Source organism: Amblyomma maculatum, chromosome 4 (assembly GCF_055883805.1).
Source record: "Amblyomma maculatum isolate TAMU_Amacu chromosome 4, ASM5588380v1, whole genome shotgun sequence".
Classification (NCBI taxonomy): domain Eukaryota; kingdom Metazoa; phylum Arthropoda; class Arachnida; order Ixodida; family Ixodidae; genus Amblyomma; species Amblyomma maculatum.
In genome coordinates, this window is record NC_139347.1 from 124,581,652 (window position 1) to 124,607,078 (window position 25,427).

At 44.2% G+C, this 25,427-nt stretch overlaps 1 protein-coding gene across 2 annotated transcripts in view; it reads left to right on the forward strand.

Annotated features, from left to right (window-relative positions):
• Window positions 1-25,168, forward strand: part of LOC146192297 (nitric oxide synthase-interacting protein) — a 35,983-nt gene extending 10,815 nt beyond the window's left edge. The window contains exons 4-9 of one of the 2 annotated variants that reach the window (XR_014706751.1): window positions 3,412-3,539; window positions 9,006-9,122; window positions 9,620-9,690; window positions 14,478-14,586; window positions 20,497-20,629; window positions 24,969-25,168. Coding sequence is in view for 1 of the 2 variants with exons in the window: in XM_084602423.1 (XP_084458549.1) it covers window positions 3,412-3,539; window positions 9,006-9,122; window positions 9,620-9,690; window positions 14,478-14,586; window positions 20,497-20,568 (497 nt within the window). In the remaining variant the exon portion in view is untranslated. Of the gene's footprint in view, window positions 1-3,411; window positions 3,540-9,005; window positions 9,123-9,619; window positions 9,691-14,477; window positions 14,587-20,496; window positions 20,704-24,968 lie in introns of those variants that run through there. The other variant, XM_084602423.1, reaches the window with a different exon arrangement.
• Window positions 25,169-25,427: the final 259 nt, after the last annotated feature.

The following is a 25,427-nucleotide window of genomic DNA, read 5'->3' on the forward strand; positions in this document are numbered from 1 at the left end:
TGAATAATCCCCTTACCCAGTGGCTGCAAAGCGGCCGTCAAGTTTGGAGGAGGCAGGCATGTGATGCTCGATGTGCGCCAGCCTGCTCACGCTAGTGTGCATGCTGTAGTTGTCATCTGCCAAAAAATCTTGCAGTTGTTGGTGGAGAAGTGGGAATCGAGCTGCCGCAGGCCGGTTTGGAAAATATGCTGGGCAGTCCAGGCCTTTCTACGGCAGACTGTGAATGTTCTTAAAACAGCCCTGGTGATTTGTATTAAAAAAAAAATGTTAATTGGTTTATAAGAAAGGAAAGGTGTGATCACTATCGCACTTTTCTGTGGACATCTAAACCGCCTCGTAATGGAAGAAAGAAAGTTGTTATTGAAAGAAAAAATTGAGAACGAAGGTCCATAGTAGAGAGCTTCATCGCAGCACTGTCAATGCACAGCACCTGTATGGCCGCCGGCAGTCGAGTTTGAACCTGGATACTCTGGTTCAGTAGCCGAGCGTCTTAACCATCGATTCCCCTTCCCAAGAAGTGGTGTGTACCTGAGCCGAATACATTTGTGTGCGAGACTGGCTGTGACCTTTCTTTGCTGCTCTTGCCGGGGATTTTAGGATTTTGTCCAGCAAGGTCTTGAAAATGTTGGACAGTTTGTAACAAGCCAGATGTGTGGAAAATTCGGGTTTTTTCCAGTCAGTGGTCAAACATTCGTCCACCTCACACACACACATTATGAAAAAAAAAATCCTTGCCTTTGTTTGAACTCGCGAGCATCTTTCAGTGCAAAGAGACAAGATTTGATTTCAGTGCATATTTTTCAGCTTGCTGAGAGATTAGCAGCCCATTCAAAGGAAGCTGTGGATGTATGTGCGATCCTTCGGAGCAGAAACTTTTTTAATGTTGGCCGCCCTGCTGCTTTTAGTTTTTTATTTATTTTTTTGTCACGTGTTAGAATCTTTGGTTTGTTCTCCACGCAGTTTCTTAATGTGCTCCTCTTGATTTGATACGTTTTCGTTATCTATCACCAAGAAACACCTTCGCTGACCCGCTTCAGTATTGCAACCTTTGTTTCTAGATCATTTTCTCGCTGCTTTTGTCAGTTTTCTGGGGTTGTGGCCAGCATCACTGCTGAGCGTGACGGCGGTGACACATCCACCAACACTGTCAGCCCAGCAGCCCGGTCTTGTCATTGGTTGCGGCAAAGGAGGTTGAACCTTCAGGCTTCCACACGCAGCTTGAAGGTGGAAGTTCTCATAGCTTTCGGGTTGACCGAGTTAACTGATATGCCGCCAAAGGATTCTGTGTTAACAAGCTTCAACACCTGCACACATTTTTGCCAAGACTGTGCAGCATGTTCAAGTTTACCGAATTTCTGAGTTATTGAGGTCCGTGTAAATAAGGTTTTATTCTGCTGCTCGTTTTGTTTCTGATGACCAATAATTATTCCTACCGCCAAATCGTTTGAGATGGCCTAAAGTTTAAGGCTGTTTTTCATGTGACCCCTGGTTTACTGCCTGGAATGCGTCGGAGTAAAAAGTTGTCACAGTACCATATTTTCTACATGTAACTGGCATTCTTTTTCTTTTTTCGCTGAAGTTTATTGTGGTATACCTTGTACAAAGTGCAGCTTACTTACAGGCAAAAATGGCGCACCACTGTGCACCACCTTTTTGCTGTGTCCGGAAAGTACAGTGAAACCTTGCTGTAACAAAAGCGATTTCTGCTGAAATAGTGGATGTGCCGGAGAGATGGACGTTCTTCTCAATAGCTTGCTTTTAGAAGGGAACTCTTGTGCAAGCTATAACAAACCTTCAAAGGAGCACACTTGCCATTTTGCACCAAGCGTGTTATTCCTTATGTAACAGTGCTCCCCTACCGTTTTCATTGGCCAAGTGCAATTCCCTTGTCTTCCAAACTCCTTGCTGCTTATTTCCATGTACAGTGTTTTTGTTTCTTTTCTTGCAGTGTGATTGCATAGTTAGAGGATTTTCACGGTGCGCCGGGTGTTCTCAATAGTACCGAAGCCCCACCAGTAGCGCAGTGCCAGACAGTGGGAAAACGTAAGCTTAATACAATTTACAATTCCCTAGCTGGTGGCCATCATGAAAGTCTACAGCCTGGTGTACTCATTCTTGAGATGACAGTCGTGTCACGCAGTGTAGTGTTGTAGACCGTATAGTCGTGACCCATGCAACGAAACCAATAGCACAGCACTCCCAGCGAAATTTTCGGTGCACGGCTTCATTTGATGCGGCTTATATGGCTTCAGCACCTGGAAAATGGAGCTAAATGTTCCGAATAGGTCTCTCGCTGTTCTCTACAACGTTATTCCTCTCTGGGCAGTGAACAAACGGGCATAGGCTGATATATTCATTTTGGAACATCCATATTTGGCCGTGCGACAGGTGCTCAATGTGCACGTTGAAGGGCTCCTGCAATGGACGCTTGTGGTTCATTAAAAGCTTGCTACGTTGCCTTCAGCATACACAGTGGTAGAAAATCCCATTACATCACATTGCTGGGATAGTCTTGCACGACTGTAACAAGCTGATGACAGTAACCAATAAATTTGCTAAGCCCCCTTCGACCTCTTTATGCCATATTTCTACTGTGTGTTTGAATTTAGGATTCACTTGTTGAGAAGGAAAAGTTCATTTATTTCTTAGATTATAATTTAAGGACAGAATCGTGGGATCTCACCTCAGCCGGACTGGATGTGGCTGTTGCATCGGCTTCGGTGGTTCCCTTTTCAGTCTTGCTTCGCACGCATCACATGTTGTTCTTACCTGTCATGGCGTAGTAGCCTTAACTGTTAAAGAAGCTGTGATGCAAAATTCAAGCTGCATGCCATCGGTGAATAGGAACTGGGCAGCAAAGAGATAGTTCAATGGGAGGGAAAAATATTATCTGGGTTTGGTGCACGTTTGCAACAGCACTTCTGTCTATAAAGCCAGCTGAAATAGGAGGTCGTGGTGCTAGCTATTATAGCTTGACAGTTATCTGCACACAGCATCTGCACATGCAAGCATGTATCTTCGGTGCACTTTTATGGTGCTTACCGAATGTACAGGCGCATTTCATACATTGGTGTGATGTATTTATGAGTCATTCTTGCAAAAAAAAAAAATCACTGTTTGGAGGGGATGGAATTTATACACAGGTGCAATTTGCGAGTGTGGCCCAGAAGGCTAGTTGGTAAATCATGACTGTTAAAAACAGCGCAGCCTTAGGGCATAGATGAAAGATAGGATAGACACCAGACCACTGTGGTTTCTAGTCTTTTCTTAGTCCATGTCCTAAATTTGCACTGTTTTTACCACTCTTTCAGTTAATGCACATACTAGGAAATCTCTTAGCACTGATGTTAAAGAAGCACCCGAAGACAACTTGATGTCATTTTTTGCCCCCTCCTATGTCTTCTGCTGCAGGGAAGGGGTCTGGTGAGGAAGCGGGCCCCAGTGTGTCCAACATGTCGCGGGGCAAGGAGGCCCAGCTGCCCAGCTTCTGGGTGCCCAGCCTCACACCCACTGCCAGCAAGGACAAACTCGAGAAGCCTGTACGTAGCACTCACTACTAACCGTTCATCCCCCTCAGATTTCGAGAAGCCTGGTCATGACAATAACTTTCCAGAACCGAAGATTGCTACCAGAGTAATTAGTGCCTGTAAACTTAGCGAGAGGTAGTGAGTTAGCTCACAGTGCCAACCATGTGGCTTTGCAGAGTAATGTCTGCAATCGAGTGGCCTGCTAAGAGCAGGTTGTTATTGTTGGGCCCAAGGCATGTTTACTGCCTTCCGTCTCACTATGGTGAAGCAAGAGGGCTGCGTCTTTGTCACGTCCTGTAGCCAAGAGAAATCATTGCAGGTGCATTAATGAGCCAAGCTCCCTGGGAGGCAGGTGCAGGGAAAGGCTTTCCACGTGGTTCATCAGCTGCATCATGAAGATGGTGGATTGCCTAACCCACTCTAATGCATAGCAGGGGCTGCATTAACCAAGCAGGCTGGCATTTGAGTGACCAATTGCATGAGCACCGGGGGGGGATGGTTGACAGTTCGTGAGATTCGGTTGGCCAGTGAGGAGAAAGGCACAAAACGTAAGCACCACCTGTGTACCTTTGAGCCAGGCAGCCACTGGAAGCTCAGAATCAAATTACAAGGTTGTGCTATGCAGCAGTACCGTTTGGTTGAAGCCGTGCCACTTCACCTCCAGTGCATGATCACCGTAGCAGGGTATCCACATCAGCAGGCAATAAATTGTATGTGAGGGTTTCACTATTAAGTTTCTGGTTGTCCACGAGACGAAATTCTCGCAACATTGTTTCTCTATTTGGACAGATTTTGTTGCACTTTATGTGCACTGTTCTGTAGTCACCGTTAAGGTCATTGCTAAGTAGAGGGTAATTGCTGTTGAGTAGAAGGTTGGTAGGGTTAGGCTGCACTAATGTTCAGCCATGGAAGCTGCAAAATCCGCATTTTGCGCGAGTTTTCTGCGCATGCGCGAAGTCGTAGCGGCGACCAATGGAAACACATTAGACGGCGTCGACAACGTTTCTCGGCGCCGCCAGTGCGCGGAGGCTGGCAGCACCGGGCGGCACGGTGACCGTCACAGGCTAGGCAAAGCGATGCCAACCACATCTGCCACGTGCGGTTGCCACTCTCTAGGCGTGCCGGGATGCAAGACGCGGTTTTTCAGGTTTCCTTTGGCTAGCCGCGACCAACAACGACCTGAAGCTTGAATTAGGGCCACTAAGCGTCAAGATGTGAATGGCCGACCTTAGCAACCGACTGCATACTCTCATCTGTGCAAAAAACACTTCGTTACAGGTATGTATGCATCTAAGGGAAATGTGCATGATGAAAAGTATCTACTGGAGTTTGCACCAAGCCTGTAACCCACCAGTGATAGCCGCAATGAGCATTTGTTCGGCGCGTGTTTGCTTTATGTGCGATAGAGCCTGATGGCTATGTGTTTTGTTGTTTGTTTTCTTTATGTGCGAAGGGGCTGGGTAGCGCAGATATTACGGGTGGCTGTGCGCGCTAGACCGTAATATTTAGCATGTTTTATCTCGACTGCCGCCTGACTAAAAAGAAAAAAGTGGCAGTCACGATAAAACATGCTAAATATTACTGCCCAGTGCACACGGCCGTCTGTGATATCTAAGCTACCTAGCCCTTTCGCACATAAAGAAAAGAAACGACAAAATACATCGCCATCAGGCCCCGGTGCAACTAAAGCAAACACGCACAGAAGAAATTCTCCTTGCAGCTATCACTGCTGCATTACAGGCTGGGTGCAAACTCCTGTAGGTACTTTTCATCATGCATATTTCCTTTAAATGCATACATACCTGTAGTATCAGTGTTTTTGCTGCTCGGAGCATATGACACACTTGACACTTTTGCACGATGCACAGTATTTTTTTTTTACCTTACAGGCTCGCCTTCGTGCTCGCCAAAGCATTCAGATTTTGTTCCTTCGGTGTACGCAATCAAATGCACTTCGTTAGGGAGCTTGATAATCGTCGTCTTCGTCCAACCGTTTGCAACGGCAAGGAAACCGCCCGGCACAAATGAGTCTCCTGGAGGGGTCATGCTCGTTCACCTGAGGAGTGGATTGCTCTGGACGTAGAACAGCGTTGGTTCCTGACCGGGATGCGCATCCGATATGTAGGAGATGCACGTTTTACCAAGTCGTTGATTCCGCAGAAATTGCGGCGGAGGCAGAAAGGCTGTGGATCCTTTCACAACAGAATGACCATTCTCTGTGCACCGAGAACCTTTTCACCACTGCGACCACATCCGTTCTGACTCCTGAGGGCAGAAACCGGCTACAGCGCTGAATCATCCGTTGCCAGAAAAATGCCGCGCGTTTCCTGCAGGTGTGCATTCCGGCCGGGACATTGCCCTTTTCAGGGGGTGTGTATAAGTGCCTCCCTGCCGAGCTTCGTAGATGAAATCCTATAGCTGCACGCTTGTAGATGACGCGAGGAGGAAGCGACACCCATTGCACCATGCCGGCGCCGCGGTGACCGCATTGTGCTCGGCAACTCAAGACACCCCGCTTATATGCGCCGCTCGTAAGTCACAGGAGACGATCCCACCTAGCCCTGCAGTATCAACAAACCCCTGGCTGCTTTGCCCTTTAAGATCCCTCTCTCTCTCTTTCTCTCTGCCTTTGCGCTCTCCTGTCTGCCGAGAACCTGCACGCTGAGAGCGTCTCATTCTGTCACGTCGAACATGGCCCGCGCTACACGCTCTTACAATACGAAGATAGCATATGCGTGCGTTATGAGTGAATTGTGAAAACGCTGTAACATTCCCCCATACTGCTTGAACATGATATACTGCAATCACTGTCACTACTTTCCGCTGTGAGGCCAAAACAGGGGGGAGCTTTCGCCTTCTACCTGCGTTGGCGTGGCCATTTCGTATGGTGCGTTTTCACGTCGTTTGCTACACTGCCGTCCAATGTGTTTCTCGCCCGCTCCCGCATGGTGGTGCCACATCCTCCCGCAAAAGGCGGATTGAGCAGGATGCTTTGTTGCTTTGACTAGTAGTTCCTTGTACAGCCTGTATCAACAGCTCGTAAAATGATGCGAGCAGCACAAGTGTTTTATGGCACTAATGTGAGCGTATCTCACACCTATGCAACAATCCCGGGCAGACAGAGGGCAGGAAAGAGAGGGAATTGGGTCACATGTGGTGCAGGTACTACAGCGGTTTGACACATGGCCGAATAACTTGCTCATCACCCCCATTTCGGGGAGGGTTGTGGATATGGCAGGCGGACTCTGTCTGGGATATGGCAGCACGATGCACATGGGTTGCAGTCCAAGCAAATTGTTTGCAAACGGTGGTCAGTGTTGTATTTATGTGAGCAACGCCTAGGGACAGACAGTCAGCTCAGAAGATCGATAGGCACTGGCTCTTAGAGAGGAGCTGGCAAGGCAGGCTTGTGTCTGCCATGGGACATTTGCCTTGCATGGTGGAACATTCTTCACTGAGCTCAGCGACAAGCACATCATAGTCAATAATGACAGGTATAGTGCATGCATCAGTCGCTCAACATATGTTTTACAAGGGCTAGCCGGTGCAGTGTTACACTTGTAGTATTGCAGTCTGTACTCTGCTGAGAGGTTCGTGTTCAACGAAAAATATTATAGAGGAGGATGAAGCGCTCATAACGAATCGCAGCTGTCGTTTGCACATTGCTGATGGCAGTGGAGTGGAGTGATTTTGCCGACCCGGGTAAAAGGTGCAGAAAGTAGGGAGCAAAGTTTCAAGGCACAGTCATTCTTGCATGCTTACAGTATTAGATCCAGAGGACATGGTGCACACATCAGTGTCCCATCAGTAGCTCTCTTGGACAAGGAATATGGAAATGATCAGCTTATACGCACTTTTCCAGACCAGAAACCGTCTAAAACGAAAATGCAGGGCTTCAGGAAGGATTGCCACCACCAGCTAATTTCAGTTGACTAATGCGGCTTCATTGGAAGTTCATCTTGCCTTTCTATGTGTTTTCTTCTTTATTTTTTCATATGTTCCATTGTACCGTGGTGCAAGCAGTCACGATTCGTTTTGTGTATGTCGGCCCGCCTTTTATTTTTTTATCTGGACATAAATTTGTAAGCGCCTTGCAAACTTCTGACTCCGGCACATGTCTTGGAGGTTACCAAAAGTTTGCTCTCACACCGTCTACCCCACTTGGATGAAAGCAAAAAACAAAAAAACACCAGCGCGAGTGAGCTAGGTAAATGGTGACGTGCAGGCAACTTGAATTTCCGCAGCTGAATGATCTTCACATCAATTTATTTTTTACCGATAGAGCTTCATGCATCTGCCAGAAATGGGCACGTGTTAGTAGATTGGTTCTGTGTGTGTGTGTGTCAACACCTTAGTTTTAGATGGTCGTTTTGGAAAAATTTTGACTCACTGTGGCTGTACGCAGTAGTTTCCGCCAATGTGAAGCCTGTTTTTGGCCGCCAGCCATTGTTCGTGCTTCCTGGTTGGAATTTCAATACTGCCCATGAGTAACTGGCAATAGCAGTTTGAAACAGCAGTTTGCATGACGACTAGTAAGAGGATATTTGTAATTCTAGAGTCTTCTTGGTTGGAATTCTTGCTTCCAGTTAAGGAATTTTGTGGAACAGGTTCTTTGATTATATAGTTTCTGAGAGTGTAATGCATTAAGAATTATTATCGCGTAGCGCTTTGCTCAGCTCAGCTACTTTGGTCATCTGATGAGAAGAGAGGAGTCGCTGGAGAAAGATTTGATGTTGGGAAAGGTTGAGGGTCGCCGGAGAAGGGGTAGGCAGCGAACGCGATGGTTAGATGGCATTCTCGAGGCATTGCAGATGAAGCTATGTGATGTTAAGAAGATAGTGAGAGACCGGAAAGCGTGGCGTGACAAGGTCCATAGGGTCACGAAGAGTCGGACACGACTGAACGCCTGAACTGAACTGAACGCTTTGCAAAGCTCTGGTTGTCAGCGTGGAACTCTACGTGCACCTGAGACTGTGCCAAACCGTGATGCTCTCCATTGTAAACCACAGTATAGCTAGACTGGATACCTGTGTCACTGTTGCTTGAGACCTGAAGATATAACCTCCACATAACAGTGCAAACTATTCTGTTCAGACTTCGAGGGACCGAGGCATCTGAGGCCAGAGCCCAGGGCTGTGGTGCTGCATCCTGACCCTGGTAGCTACGGTTATTCAAAGGAAACATGCAAAAGGAACCGATGCATACTGTACAATGGTGGTGCACATTAAAAGAACTGCAGCTGGTGCAAACCAGTGCAATGCCCTTATTATCCCCAGTGTGTACCTTCCAAATGTTGAACTATGTATATCACAAAACCATGCCATCCTCCACGCCACGGACCAAGAAGTTTGATTCTGTGTTTGTTTTTTACGCTGTGCAAAGGCTATGTGCAAGGACGTCTCCACTCTCGGCATAGTCTGTATGATGACTATTACACAGTGTCCCTGCAGTGTGCATTATGTGTGTTTGCATGTGCAGAGGAACGTGGTGCTGTGCCCCATGAGTGGCAAGCCCCTCAAAGCCAAGGACCTGATCCCCATCAAGTTCACGCCTGTGGTGGATCCGGATGACCGGGCATCACTCATCACCAAAAAGGCAAGTGGCTTTCAGCTCCGTTTCAGTTATTGAAGGAGCCACCTGAAGTATTCAACGTGGTAAACATTTTTCAGCCTTTTACCCCAAAACCACGGCAGCATTTCAGGCCTCCGCCCTCCAAAAGCTCGTACAACAGCGCACCGGAAATGTTATGACGAAATCAAATTCAGAAAAACAAGGAGAGTGTAGTCACTTTAAAACCAACACTGCAAATGCAGATGTGTTGCCCCACATTGTAGGATCAGCCACCGGTGTTGGCATTGTGGGCAAAAAATGGTGGGTGTAGCTCTGGCAGGTGGTAGCCGGTGGTTGGCATGGCCGGACACTGGTTGGATGTAGGGCTGCCTGATGTCATGTGACTAAATGACATGGCGCGTGGCATGTTGTTATCCTTCATGGATCAATGGCATGGTACCTCTCAGTGTCTGGGTTTTTCATTGTTTTGCATCTGTGTGTGGTGTGCATTCTGCAAAGTGAGCTGCTATGCCTTTTTCCAGGCACGGTACATGTGTGCCGTCACTCACGACATCCTCGGAAACTCGGTGCCAGTTGCAGCGCTCAAAACATCGTGAGTTGGCAGTTCTTTGTACCCCCTGTGGTGCTTCTTGCTGTGGGGCAGCCCCTTCTTTGGTGTGTACAATGTGCAGTGCAACAGCCAGGAGAAGGGCTTATGGTGCTTAAGCCTCCCCACAGAATGTTCTCTTACTGTCATGCGCCGCCAGCTAAATCAACCACTGGCGCAGGAAATCAATCTGGACTTTGGCACAAATAAAGATACGAAAAGTGCATTGAGCTTTCTAAAGTCGTACAAACTGACAAAACATGCAGTGATGTCCGATGCGTGGAGGAAGAAAAAAATGAAGCATGATGCAAATGAGCAGTGTCTGCAAGCCAACCTCCTCTTACGTTGCTGCCTTCTCTCTCTCTTGTTCTTACTGATTCTTGGGGCTTTTAGTGACTATGCATGCTCCGGCAGAAAACCTGTCACAGTGGTCTGCTGAAACTCCACGTCTGTTCATAACACCTCAGTTCCTTAGTGTGCAAATGCCGCATTATAATCATTGTTATAGCCACACTGGAGAGAACTGCGAGTAGCCATTTCATCTGCGGGTCCATCAGGAAGGCTACGTATTCGAACTGACGTTGATTGCATGCCTGGAGAACTGGCTATGGTTCATTTTAAGACCTGCATTTAAAGTAAATGATTTTCAACAGAAACAATATACGCGTGGGATACCCGATGCAGCGAAAGCCCCTGGCAGTATTATTCTTTCGTACAGTCCTTGCATCTGGACACGCAGCGTTTATGGTGCATTTGAAAGGCGACAGGTTGGTCACACGTAGCTCGATGCAGAGGAGACCAAGCAGCAACATCAGGCCCCCTTGAAAAAAATTTCTGGCTGCGCCACTGTCCCCTGCAATTTGATCAGTGGTGATCGGGTATTGCGCCGAAAGTGTTGTTACTATGGCGACTGTCACTGGATCATGGCTGTTATATGACACAGTTTCTAAAAGTTGCTGGATGTAGGAAAGGGAACTGTCTAGTTCTCCCAGCTGGGAAGAGGCGCAGGGATGCTGAAAAGTGGGCACATCGTGTTTCGCCCAGCTGTGGGGATCCGGAAGACATGTACACTTGTAGCAATATGGGTTTTCCTCAAAGCAGAAATGCTTTGTTAATTGCGGAGGATGGTTCACGAGCAGGCAGCCAAAGACTGAACTTTTGGGCGACAGATAGGCAGGAGCTTTAATGCCTGCTCTGTAATTCAAGGAAATGTCCAGGACGTCTCAGAACACATGCATGTGCCCTTAGATACAGCCCTGGCTGTGTTCCTCTTGTTCGCTAAGAAAAGAAAAAAAAATTTGACTCTAATTTCTTTGTGACTGCTGCAAAAACCTGTGCAGATTTGCAAGTGTCTTATTTCAGGTACAGTACAGTGGCAGAATTCTCATTTTTTGGCCCTACGTTCTCCATAAGCCAAATGCAAAATGTCTGAAAAACAGTTTTGCTTGCCAATGAAGGAAATTAAGGCTACAGAGGTAGAGCATCCTTAACTGTGTCACACTGCTGAGTGGTTCAGGCGTAAGACGGTGTGCTTGGCCACTTGATGCGTCCGTTCTGTTGCTGGGTCAGCTGGCGCCATCTATGGAGGCTTCTTGTAACACAATGCAAATTAGTTGTAATTGAGGAAACAGTTTTTTTTTTACTTTCGGCACTGAAAGTCGGTACATATGTCATAAATACTACTTCTACTAACTAGTAACTGCAAATGAGAACTATGTTTCACTGCTTACAAAAAGGCCGCGTGTAGTGGCTGAAGTATTCGTCATGAAACTCGCACAGATGCAGATGATGGGGTCCCTGCAATCAATTTGATGCACTATCATTCTGCGGATGTGCAGTTAGAGGCACATCAGCAGCGAGGCATCCATTTGCCCTGCCAGAATATACTAGAGCCCCTTAGGTATGCAGGTTCGTGCCCATTCCTGTCACGAAATGTGCGACGCACACTGTGTCCACACCCTCTCAAGGACAGCCGCCTGTTTCACCTCAAGGCAAGCCTTATATGCACTGGCACGAAGTCGTAGCATGTCCCCAAGTTAGATGACGACCATTTAGCCACACTGCTTTCGATACTCAGGCTGGCTGAAATGCGCTGCGAGGTGTGAGTGCCCCTTCAAGAGGATGGCACTGCGCACCGTTCCCTCATTATCACGAGGCTGTTTTATTTTTAATGCAATAGGCTTGGGAGTGCCAAGGTGTCGTGAAGCCCCAGGGTGCGATAGCAGAACGACGGCCCTAATGAAACATCAGCGCTTAAAAAAAAGAGATAGAGAGAGAGTAAACATCGGCTTTAGTGAAGCATCACCTGTAGCAACTTGGTACTGTCGATTCAGCGTCAGAATATATAGTCATTTTATTATAGCGGTGGTCCAGAACAGGCTCTGAGCTGCAGAATGATAGAACAGAGAAATAGAAAACAGAATGCTATCGGATTTTCTCTGCCTCAATCCATTTGATTAGCCAGCTCAAAGTTTTGTACCTTGGTCTTATAATAAATTAACGTTCAAACTTATGCATGCAAGCCGCTGCTCGGGCAATAATCTCACAGTTGTCACAGTCATGTTCAGCAGTGTTTCCCGACCTGCGCACTAGTTATGGGGGGACAGGGCTCTTGGAACAGTTTTCTTTATTTCTAAGCTAAATGCAGTGAATATGCACAGTCTTATCATGTTCTTGTGCTGATTTAAGATATTGTTGGGAAGAAGAAGATAAGCAGTGGCACGAGAAGCGCTCGTGCCTGGCGACAAGCGAGAAAATGGCACAACATGGCGACAGGGTGAAAGATGATTTAATGGCTGTCCTAGCATGAGGGCTGCTCTCTCTCCACTCTTTTTCACAACACTATGTAATTACTTTTCTGATATGGCAGTTTTTTCAAATTATTTCACATTTTCACTCTACTGTGTAAAGAAACTATAGAAAATAATCTACTTACCGGAAAACTATTATTAAGATGCAACTAATAGTATTTGTATAAGGAATACAATATAGTAACTAGATTTTTGGTAAAAGCAATATAGTCATTTTACAGCTTATTGAAGTTTGATGTAAGAAGAAGAGGTTGACGAGCCATTTAAGTTAGAGCATGCAAAAATATTACCAAGCAGAAATTGAGAAATCTGTTCCCAACATTGTATAGTTTAATCTCCTGGGAGCACTCTGCAATAAAAATTATGCTTTTATCTGCTCTAGATGCAGAGATATCCTTCTAGTAAACTAGCGAACCATAAAAAATTTGTGTTTTCAGGAAACGAGAAAAAATGAAACGAGGTGGGATTTGATGCGTTTGCACCATATAAAGTAAATGACCCAGAGAGTGAATAAGTTAGTGCACATGTAGAAGATGGGTTTTACGTTTCCAAAATGTCATTTTCAAAAAGTCACTTCTTTTCCGCGATTTTTGACCCTTCAAGAGCCTTGTCCTCCGTTAAAGCGTGCTTGCTGCGAGAGATGAAACGTCAGTCACATAATAGCCGACAGTAATTTCATGGGTGTAAGCTGATTTGCTGATGACATTGCCTTGCTAAGTAACTCAGGGGATGAATTGCAAAGAATAATTGATGACCTAGACAGGAAAAGTAAAAAGGTAGGCTTGAAAATCAATATGCAGAAGACTAAGGTAAAGTTCAACAGCCTCGGGAAGGAACAGCAGTTTACGTTAGGTAGTGAAGCACTGGAAGTAGTAGGTGAATATGTGTACATAGGACAGGTAGTGACTGCAGATCCAAACCCTGAAAGGAAAATAACAAGGAGAATAAGATTGGGATGGAGCACGTTTGGCAAGCACTCGCAGATTATGACTAGCAGCTTATCGGTATCGCTCAAGAGGAAAGTATGCTACAATTGCATCTTACCTGTACTTACCTATGGGGCTGAAACATGGAGGCTAATAAAGAGGATTCTACTTAAGTTGAGGACAACGCAGAGGGCTATGGAGCGAAAAATGATAGGGGTAATATTAAGAGACAGGAAACGTGCAGAGTGGGTCAGAGAAATAACGTCGAGTTACTGACATTCTAGTAGAAATCAAGAAGAAATGGGCATGGGCAGGATGTGTAGTGCAAAGAGAGGATAACCAATGGTCGCTTAGGGTAACAAACTGGATTCCAAGGGAAGAAAAGCGTTGCAGAGGGTGACAGAAAGTTAGGTGGGCGGATAAGGTTAAGAAGTTCGCAGGGATCAAGTTAATGCAGCTATCACAGGACCGAGTTAATTGGAGAAATATGGGAGAGGCCTTTGCCCTACAGTGGGTATAGTCAGACTGATGATGATGAGCAGCAGTGGACCTCTCTTCCTTGTCTGGCTCTGGTCGAAGCTGTGAGGCCCTGAGTCAGGCTTACAACATGTCAGCAAATCATCTTTCATGGCTCTGGCAAGGCAGAGCTAAAGAGCTAAACAGTGGCATGGTTCATTGCGCTAGAGTACGTACAGCCATGCCCTCCTGCTAGTCTTGCAGTCCTCATCGGTGTGCACATCAAAGAGTATGTAAAGAAGGAAAACACAGGCAGCTAACGAGGCACCAGAATAAGTGTGAGACAAAATCCTTTAGAGGGTTACGCGTACATCCAGCTGAACAAAAAAAAGAAAGAAAATTAGAATTGAAGAAGAAAAAGAAAAAAAAGCACGAACTCCCAGACTGCATGTGCAAATTGCTCAAGCTCCTTTGCCCTTTCTTGCAAATGTGGCCAACATTTGACTTGCCCAGCTCATTGCCTTAGTGTGTGATGGCTATTTGTGGCTGGTACTGGGCCCACAGCCGCTGAGAGGCTGGGCGTGTTCTTGTATTGTGTCAGGGGCAACGTGGTGACGATGGAGTGTGTGGAGAAGCTCCTCAAGAAAGACTGGCTGGACCCAACCAATGACAAGCCACTTAAGGAGTCGGACATCATTCCCCTGCAGCGGGTGAGCTGGGTTGCGGTGCCCTTCACTTTACATCTCTCGGTAGTGCACTGTCCTTAATGGGGCAGCCCCACACCATCGTGCTCAGGTCTGGAGTTGGGCGCTTGCAGAACACCACTGTCTCTCTGGTTCCCTGTGGGTGCCTGCATGGTACCTGTCAGCCAGGCATCATTCTTTTCTCTGAGCTGTACAGTGCCACAGATGAGACGCAGGCCTTAACGGTTGGTTGTGCCACCTTGCCTGATAAATTCAAGTTGTTTATTCTTTTTCAGACTCTCATTTTAGCTTTTAGTCCTAATCTGGTGTGTTGCCCTTCTAAGCAATTTTCTTGCTATGTTCTAAGCTGTGTAAATTATTTTCATTTCTGTGATGGTTTGTAAAATTCTTTAAATCTGCTTTTATTTTCTGCCTGTACGTCCCTTGTTTGTGTCTGCTGCTGATGTGGTAATTTTTTTTTACTATGCCTGAAAATGGGGGGATCAAAGTATAGGGTAAAGTAAGGTAAGGGAATGTAGGTGTGAGGAGGTAGGCGGGCAGGTTTGGAGTCCAATTATTGATGGCAAAGTCTTTCGATGCATTTTTCTGGTACGGCAAACCTTCTCATACTCTTCAAGACTGTCACATTCTCCAAAAAAACGCAACACTGTTTCAGCGTTGTCCCAAAGCATCTTGGGCTACGAGGGACTCTGTAGTGATGGACTCCAAATAATGTTGACCACCTGGGGTTCTTCATCTTGCACTAGCATCGCACTGCACATGGGTGGCTTGTGTTTCACCTTTGAACTGCGGCTACATGGCCTGCATTGAACCCATCTCCCTGGGTTCAACACTCGGGCGCGCGCCCTAACCACCAACTCACTTCGATGGGGGTAAACATTGAGGAAGCTACTCACCGTAAATCCGACTGCATAATTCTACTTCACTTTTGTTTTACACACAGATACCTTCTAGGACGCTGTAACTAGACACACAATGTATCTAGCTGTGTGAGAGACTACTCCAAACTTGTTTTATGTGCGGGACTACTTGTGATGGGAGACAGCAGCCAGTCACACCAAGGAAAGCGTAACACCAAAAAAAAGAAAAAAATCCCCTGTGCTCTCTTCGGAGCCGATGGCTTTTGGGTCCCATCCTATGTATCCCGCACAAAGGCCTTCATTTTTTCTATATTTGTCTGCTGATTAGTTTGATGGGGGCCTCGAATATGGCAGCTTCGATGCCATAGGTAGCGTACGAGGGTTATTGCACAGCTCCCACCCTCCCTGCCAGGGCACGTTCCACAGTGACGCTCGTGGTAACGCAGGGCGTTCAATGTCTGCCACTGTGGATAAGGGCAACGCTGGTGAACACTCTGAAGGCTAGGTTAAAGTGCATGCAGCATAAATACTACCTGAGAAGGTCAGAGATTGAAGGTCCGTTGCCGTAGCTCAGTCGGTAGAACCCCAGATGCAAAAATCCATGGTCATGGGTTTGGATCCCACTAGCAGCATGTGGCAGCTGTTTCTTCTGCTTTGTACCCATTGCCTCCGTGATTGTGTTTACTATTTCACATTGATCAACATAGAAAAAAAATTCCTCGTGGTTTCTATGGCATCAGTGGCTGTTGGCTCCCTTCGTACTTATCTCATAACGAGCCCCTCATTTCCATACTTTTGTTTGCTAAGGTGGTGTGCTAGCATCTTGTAGACTTCTGGCATGTTTGCTAAAAAACGAAGTACACTGCGGTTGCTGGTGGACAGCCAGAGAAGGCCTTGATTGGGTATCGGTTTCAAATGCGAATTTCTAGCGTCTTCAGGTCACGAGCGTATTCGCCAATTTGAAAAAAAGTAGCTGGGCTCATGTTGACCTTGTACGACGCATCATGTGAAGTTCTTAAGCACTGTATATTAGTACATGCATGGTCGGTGCTAAGCAAAAAGCGAGTTCACCCGTCAGTGACACTTTCTACTAGCCAGAGCTGTCTTACCTACGGACATAATCATTAGCATAACTGTTGACATCACTTTAGCCGAGCACATATTCGCTCGCCATCTTGAAATGCACTGCTGCACAATGTGTGACTGGCCACACTTGCACTTAGCCTAATTCTCAATATCTTGTACAGTGCTTCGCTCGACAGTCTGTGTTTAACAATGCACGTGTTTAAAGGGTGCAGCTTCTCTGGTAAAAAGAAAACAAAACAAAAAAAAAACCTGTAGTACTCATGCTCAGACTATATCTGGTGAATGCAGCTAGACATGCCCAAATCTGTTTCCACATTATTTATAGGATTTATTTTGTGCCACGGCCATACAACGACAGAAACTAGAGCAGGAGCTTCAAAGTAAACTGTTTTGTACCATCCCAATATAACCGCACAAAAAGTGTGCAACTTTAGCAGGCTTAATTTTGTCTTTCCTATTTGCAAATAGTGCAAAATAATACAGTCCAACCTCGCTATAACGAACACAGATATAGCAAATTATCGGATAAAATGCACTAAAATCAAAGTTTGGTGGGTCTATGGTTTATTTCTATAGGACTTTTTTTTTGTAAAACAAAAGAAAAATTTTAAAATTTGACGCTAGATCGGTTATAACGAAGCAATCCTTTTGCATTAAAACGGCAAAATATGCATAAAGAAGCCTGAAAAAACCTTAAGAAGCGAAATTTTTTAATCAATCGAATCGCCCGCCACAGAAGAGTATTTAAATCACCCGCGCATTCTCGTGCCGCATCATCTAGCGGCAGAGACAAAAAATAGCACCAACAGCTCATGGCCTCCGAGATCGTACCTCTACGCGCGGTATTCTGAGGTCATGAACGGCCATGGCTGGACTCTAGCTATGGTCCATACTCGAGCTTCGCCGCTACCACTGCTCGAGTAGCCATGCAACGGCTGACAGGCATGTGACTGGCATGTCATCACCATTGCCTCGTCATGACGTGAGCCCCTGCCATGCCTCTGCTACTGCGGCCAACCCGTGCACTCGCACTACGCTCCCCGAATTCACTGGCTCCGTTGAGCAAATTGTACGTGGAGGCAACATCCTTTCTTAGTATTCATTTTTGCTGTCCAACATGGAACGAAAAGTGAGATTTCATGCTTATACCAAGCTTTTAATGAAAAAGTTCTGCGTTTTCGCACCTTTGCGTTGTCCATATTAGTGCGCAGTTTTGTTTCGTTTTATTAGCAAACTTATTTACAGGAATTTGGGTGTGTACTCTTATAACGAATATTGGATATAATGAACAGATTTTCATGCTCTGTACTACTTCGTTAAACAAGGTTCGACTGTATTAAATCCTTGAACATTGTTTACAATTATCTATTTGTTACTTTATTGATTATAATTTTGTAATTATAATAATATATATATTTAACTATGTATGCTAGATTTTTGAAATGGCATTTCTTGAATTTCTAATACAGCAAATACGAAAACTGCATGTCTATTTTATGCCACAGAAATAGTTAAGGGCTGGGCTAAACGGTCAACTTTTCAACTGTTGCACGAATTTCAATAAAATATTCAGGGGTAGCTTATCTTCCTCTTATTAGAATAATTTATATATATATTATTAGAATATATATAATATTATACTATTAAGATTAGAGGCAAAAAGCAAGGTGCCCATGTTCTGTGCGATGTCAGCGCACGGTAAAGACCCCCAGGTGGTAGCAATTCGTGGAGCCCTCCACTGCGGCATCTCGCATAACCTGAGCTGCCTTGGGGCGCTAAACCCCACAAACCAAGCCAAACAAATTGATAAAGAAGTTGTATGTCAAAATGTATAATAAAGTGTGTCAGCTTAGGAAAACTATCATTTAAAAAAATCATGAAGGTGTACTAATCATTCGGGTTTAAATAACTTCTAGGTAGGGCATTGTGCAGGATAAGGCCAATTGCGAGTTCTTTATGAAATTTTTTGTAAATACCTGATTTATGTCTCATGCTTGATAACTTTTTTTCTTAGAAAAAAATTAGGAATCGAAATAGTACCTTATATTGTTCGCAACAAAATATTAGCCCATAAATCACCTTGAATGCAGCCTTTGCAAAAGAGTTTGGAAATCGTGGTTTTCCGAACGGTTGTGCTTTTGCAAGAAGTACTATACTAAGAAAAATCAGTTCAAACATTTAAGAACATGCTATTCAAATTTATGTCCTGAATTAATAAATCAAAGTAGCCTGGTGCATAGGTTGGGCAGTCCTTTTTTTAGCACAACCCTGCTCCGTGGCAATTGCTTCGAGTTGTGTCTTTTTTTTTTTTTTGCATTTTTACAGCTGCCCAGCGCCCTTGTCTGTGCTCTTGCAATGCTTTCCTTAGTTGTTTGATAGGCCTGCCTCTTCGTCTATGCTCAGCTTGTCAAGCACTCTGATTAGAAATGCTCCCAGTGGTGCAAAAACAGTATTCGAAGGTTAGGTGTTGCCTTTTGGTCAATCCAAACTTTGGCTTACCAGCCAATCTGCTGTTGCCATGGACCAAAATTTGCCTTTTCTTTCTATTTTTCTTTTTAGCTGTCTGCTGTGCTCGTGATAGCAGGTCCTTTTTTGGCTAGAGGGCATGAAAAACAAGCATTCTAACTTGGGCGCACACTCTGCATTCTCTGCAACTGTCTTGAAATCAACGTTCATAGGCGCTTTTGGTGCAGTGAGCACCACATTTCAGAAAAAAAATTTTTAATTTTTCTGCGGTGCAGTTGACAGCCAAACTTGGTCAAAAGTTTCTTTAATAAATTTACAATTCAATGCAGCAAAAATATAAAAACGTTCTTTTTTTTTTTTTTTTGTTAAAATTGTGATTTTTAGCCTCGCACCCACCTTAACATGACATCCGGGACATTACTATGCCAAGTGACTTCATTTTAAAAATGTGGATTGCAAGAAGCCAATCTTATGAACCAAAGAATGCATATTTTTGTTGTTGAATAGTTTGAACTGCACTACCGTTAAAAAAAAAAAAAAAAAAAAAAAAAAGATTTAAATGGGGACACTCTTGTGTTGACGGCCTTCAGTTTCTTAATATTGGCCCTTGAAATCAAAAGTAAAGAAGTTAATTGGTTAATTTCAGTCATTAATGGTTTCATCACTGATATCTGTTGCTTTACAATCCACCTGAAATGACTGCACCAATGTAACTCTCGCATGGAGGCTACCGTCACGACTTTTCTTTTTTCTTGCATGCTGGCCTGGTTTGCGTTGAGGGGGAAAGGGGGGAGCATGATTTTTGATCACCCATAGGTTCAGTGCTAATGAAGCTAGCTTAAAAATTTTTGTGTTGCGAAGAAGATTAATGGGATACATATTCCTTGTGCCTGTTTTATAATTTGCATAAATAGCTTACCATGGGCCCTTAAAGTTCAAAAACAACAAGTTATGCATTGAATTGAGGCATTTGCGGCGCTTCTGGGTGATGAATCCATTAGCGCTGAAGTTTCTTTCGGTGCTATCTGGTGTGACTAACATGTTCTTTGATAGGAAAACAAGTTTGCGGTAAGCAGCGTATTTGCTTCTCCAAAAGTGCGCTAACTCTAAACCTAAACAAGGGATTGATTTTGTGTCCAAGTAATCAGCGAGCTCGCCTGGCTCACCATGTGCCTTTCACGTGAGCTTTTCGCAACAAACGGAAGAACAGGAAACTCCTGCGCAGCAGATGCTTTAAGCTATGCCATGCTTCAACGAGACCATGTCAAGGCAGGAGTAAGCCACAACAGAGACGGCTGATAGGCGACAGCGTGGCGCGATGATCGTAATGAGCCTGGCTAAAACGGCTACGGTGGAAGAAGCTTCATCACTAAGGGCTGTGCATCATTGGCAAAGGCTGCTGGAAAGAAAAACTTTCTCTACTAATTTTGCTAGAATGTGATCATTATCTCTCTTTGTTTGGTACGCTGCTAATGTTTGCCACCTTATTCCTCTACTGTGACAGGGTGGCACTGGTTATTCGGGCACCAACGTCACTCTCAATGCCAAGATGAAGAAGCCAGTCATGACAGTTTGAAATGGCGGCAAACGCTTTGGGGACTTCCAAAGCGTTCCAAAGAATTTACTGCAGCGTGCCGGTAAGCAGCGTCAGCCATCGACAGCCTCCTTCACTATCCTCTCTGTTGATAAAAGACCTGGTCACTCATAATCACATCTTGTGTTGGCATATTTTTCTTCTTGAGTACACGTCACAATACAAACCAACTGATGCATAAAATACCTTGTTGATCCAATAATAAAGTTCACATTTCTTGCCAGAAAGTAAGCCTCAAAATACTATGTGGACCACACTGAACACAAAAATGAAATGACACCAAGAGCAGAGCGATTGACGCTCGCTCTGCTCTTGGTGTTATTTCAGTTTTTCTTCTTGTCACGAGACGCTGGTTAATGCAGTTTATTTTTTTTATTTTCTTTTTAATGGGCGTGCCTCCAGCCATATATACCCTGGTAGGTAGGTGTTCAATGGCAGGAGGCGCATTTTTACCTGCAGAAAAAAATCTAAAAATGTATTCCCTACCTATGAGCATCCATCAGTGCACCCGCCTGCACCCACTAGATCACACAGCATCAGGATAACAAAGCTACAACGTAATCAAATTAAAAAACATGGTGGAAAGGAGATGGATGTAAGAGTGTAATGTGCGAGTTGTGCTGCTAATTCTTTTTTTCGTTGTTTTACTGTCTGAATGCAAATGACCCTTCGATGCACACCACTCCTAGGGCAGTTTGTATGGCTTGCCTAATGCATGGCTTTATAATATCTATGTCAGGTGGTCTTTCGTGTAATCTGGTAGCCTACAACCGTGTTCGATAACAGAGGCACAAATTAAGAAATTTAAGAGAGTGTGTGTCGAAGTAAGCGAATGAAGATTCACAAGGGGAGCCACAGACAACAGCCATTAATGCTGTCCTGTTGGAGCCTTGAAGGCAGAGCCAGATTATTATTTTTTTTTTTTCCAGCACATATTTGTCACTCTTTTATAAGTCTTGTTCACTATACTCTCCCTTATGTAGTTACTGAGCAAAAATGTTTCAAGCGCTTGTGGTTCCTGAGAACCGGTCATTTGTTGCAAAAATCGATGTTTTGAAGTAATTGCATTTGAAGTGAAAAAGCACTTATGACACATTTGCAATTACCATATGTACGCTGATATTTAACTCCAGTAGTGACCAGCCAGGTATGCATTTCAACAGTCATCATTTTTCTTCATTGTCTGTTGCTGCCTTGATTTTTGGGCGTCTTTAGACATCGGCTCCGTCGCCTTTCCATAAATTAATGTGCCACCTATCAGCCTCGGGCAGCCGCTGTGCCATATAGCACTCTAGAGACACACCTAACAACATGAAAATGTCCACTCAGAGGAAGCTTCTGTCATTAAAAATGGACACTGTGTTGGTCCCCAATGTTTTCACCATCTCAAGACCTTTGCAGGCTTTAAATTGGGCAGCCAAAAAAATTGTTGTCCTACCGGCATTGCCTAAGTCACAGAGGGCTTAAAGCAGTAAAAACACTAGAAAAAAGAAGAGCAACAAGTTTTCCATCGGAATAAAAAGGGTGGGGAGATGACCATCATGATTGCACAGCCACGGGGCAGACTCTCTACCAGGTGCATTTATCGTTCCTGTAATTGTGTTTAACAATTCTTGTCCAATCGTGACATACATTGCAGTCTTGCGCCGTCGCGGTGGTGCAATGGTTAAGATGCCCTACTACTGTGCCGGAGTACCCGGGTTCAATTCAATTCAATTCAATTCAATTTTTATTCAACACCGTGAAGATGTTAGGTGCGCCGACAAAAAGCCAGAAAAAGGCTTGACAGAGGTCGACGCACCCTACAAAGAGTTGGCAGCAGTATGCACAAACAAGCATTAGTTACATAATAAGTAAAATCTGTACAATACAATAATATCAGATAGGTGTATATGAATAGTGTATAAAACAGAACGTGAAACACTTACATTACCAATAATACACACAAAACAAAAAAAAAAAAACAAGTAGAAATCACAGTGATGCAACATTGTTGGTAGTGTTTTGTATACATTAGTTTACTTGTACATTGTTTAGCAAATAAGGAAGAGTATAGCGCAACATTTGGCGACCATAATTGGTTCTAGTTTTTGGCACAGTCCATGTGAAATAGCGCGAGTAGAATAATTTTGGTCTTTTGCTTTTAAGAGAGACAGCTGCGTCATGAATGAGCTTTGTTTTAAAATATTAGTCTTGTACCTCCTAAAAAGTATCGTGTCATACAGCTGGTGAATGGAGATGATGCCAAGTGCCCCAAAAATTGGTTGTGTGTGATCAAATCGCGAAGAATTGGTAATACTACGAACAATTTTCTTCTGAATGAGATGCATCCGTTTAATATTGGTAAACGACGTGGTACCCCACACCAAAAAACAATAATTAAGAACAGAAGAAAATAGTGCATTGTACAACATCTGTTTAATACGCTGCGGCAATAAAAATCGCATTCTGGATACAACACCAGCAACCTTCGACAATTTGTCCCCAACCATTTCGACGTGCTCATCCCATGACATGTTTTCATGAAAAATCACACCTAAGCTTTTGACCGAATGGACTATTTGAATCAGCGATGAACCACTGTTTATGTGGAGTGTGAGACATGGCGGACAAGAAATCAGTTTATTTCGAGGCCTAAAGAGTACAGCCTTGGTTTTTTCGGTGTTTATAATTAGCGAATTGCATTCAGACCATTCATAAAGAAGGCGCAGACAAGCTATGGCTTGCTGTTCAAGGTCTTGTATGTGTGCGGCTTTAAAGAATAGAGTTGTGTCATCAGCATAAATTACAAAGCTTGGAATCTTACTTATGCATACGATGTCATTGACATAAAGGAGGAAAAGCAACGGTCCTAAAACGCTACCCTGCGGAACGCCAGAAGAGAGGCGTTTGAAATTTGATAATTCATTGTTTATGTTCACTTGCTGCGCACGGGAACTAAGGTAGGAGGTAATCATTTCAAGAAATTTCCCGCGAAAACCATAATGTTCAAGTTTGGCTAACATTGTTTTGTGATTGATTCTATCAAAAGCTTTTGAAAAGTCAACAAAAATGCCGAGTGTAAGAAGTTGCTGTTCAAATGACTCTAAAATTAGTTCTTTTTGGGTTAGAAGTGCGGTCTCTGTCGAAAAGTTTTTCCTAAAGCCATGTTGAAAAGGTGTTAGTATGTTATATTTATCACAAAAAGTGGACATTCGCCTATACAGAATTTTTTCAAAACACTTCGAAAATATGGGCAGAATAGATATTGGACGATAATTTGACAGTTGATTTTGGTCTCCACCTTTGAAGAGAACGGTTACCTTGGCAATCTTCATTCCTTCGGGAAAGACTGCATGTTCGAGGCAGCAATTAAAGATGTATTCCAATACTGGGCTAATTATATCGACTACATATTTTACCGGCAGAATTTTAAGGTCATCTATGTCCCGTGATCTGCTGTTGCGCAGAGCCAACAGGCAGTTCTTAATTTCAGTGGCATCTGTTGGCATCAAGTATGCTGTGGAAGGAACCCGCGAGTCAAGGCACTTCACATTCTGCGGGCAAGGATTATCATCTACCAGGGACACGAAGTATTCATTAAATTTATCTGCTAGTTTTTTTCCGCTCAGTCGTTCCTTGTCTACTAAGATATCCAGCATGCCGTCAGCTTGTCGACCACGGTTTAAAACTTCATTTATAGTTTTCCATACAAGGTCACTCCTTTCTAGTACAGCTGGATTAAATAATTTTTCCATATATTCTTGTTTTGCTTGACGAAGAAACGACGTTACTCGGTTTCGATATGTCTTAAAGCTCGCTAGATCATCCAGATTTCTGCTTTGGATGAAACGATTATAAAGATCTGTTTTTCGTTTTATCATCCGAAGACATTCAGTTGTTATCCAGGGCTTACGTGCTTTGGAAGGTTTTTTGAAAGTGACAAGTGGAAAACTGCGTTCATATATAGACCTAAATGTAGTAATAAATGTATTATAAGCATTTACTGGGTCATCTTCGCTGAGCACAACACTCCAATTCACGGCCGCGAGTGTTTCCCTAAAGGAGTATAATGTGTCATCGTTTATACGCCGATATTGTACAGCAGGAACCGTGCACTGTTTTTGAGGGGATAAGCGGTCTACAAACATGAATATGGGCAGGTGATCACTTATCTGGGCATTAATGACTCCTGAGTGAACACAGTCAACTGGAGAATTACTAATGAAGACATCAATTGCCGTCGCTGTCTGAAGCCGTGTTGGTTTATTTATGGCATTGGTAAATCCATTGCTCTGCAATATGTAGTCAACCTCACGTTTACTTGCACAAGAAGATAAAAAATCTATGTTAAGGTCCCCACCTAGAACTAGGTTGAGCTTGTTTACTGTTATCCATTGCAGGTAGTCATCAAGGAAGACAGCGAAATTCGAGACGTTTCCTTTGGGAGGCCGGTAAATAACAGAGAAAACGTTTCTGCCACTTTGTAGCGAAAGCACTTCGTAATCTTCGTGTGTTACAGTAAAGTCATCCAGAATGCTGCATTTGAAAGATTTTGCCAACGCTATCATAACACCGCCTCCTCGTTTATCTGTGCGGTTCTGCAGGTATGTGTTGTGATCAGACAGGTGCATAGCTTCGCTACTATTTTGATACCAAGTCTCTGTTATACCAAGTTTCTGGGTTCAAACCCAGAAACTTGAGCTTGGTCACACATGCAAAACCATAATGCATTTTTCACTATGGCCTGTGGGCTGGTCCAAAAAGAGTTGACATCTACTTGACCAAAGTGCGGCCACATGGAGAATACACCTTTAAAGACAAGGTTTCACCACTCTATATATCACCACTCTATCACCAGT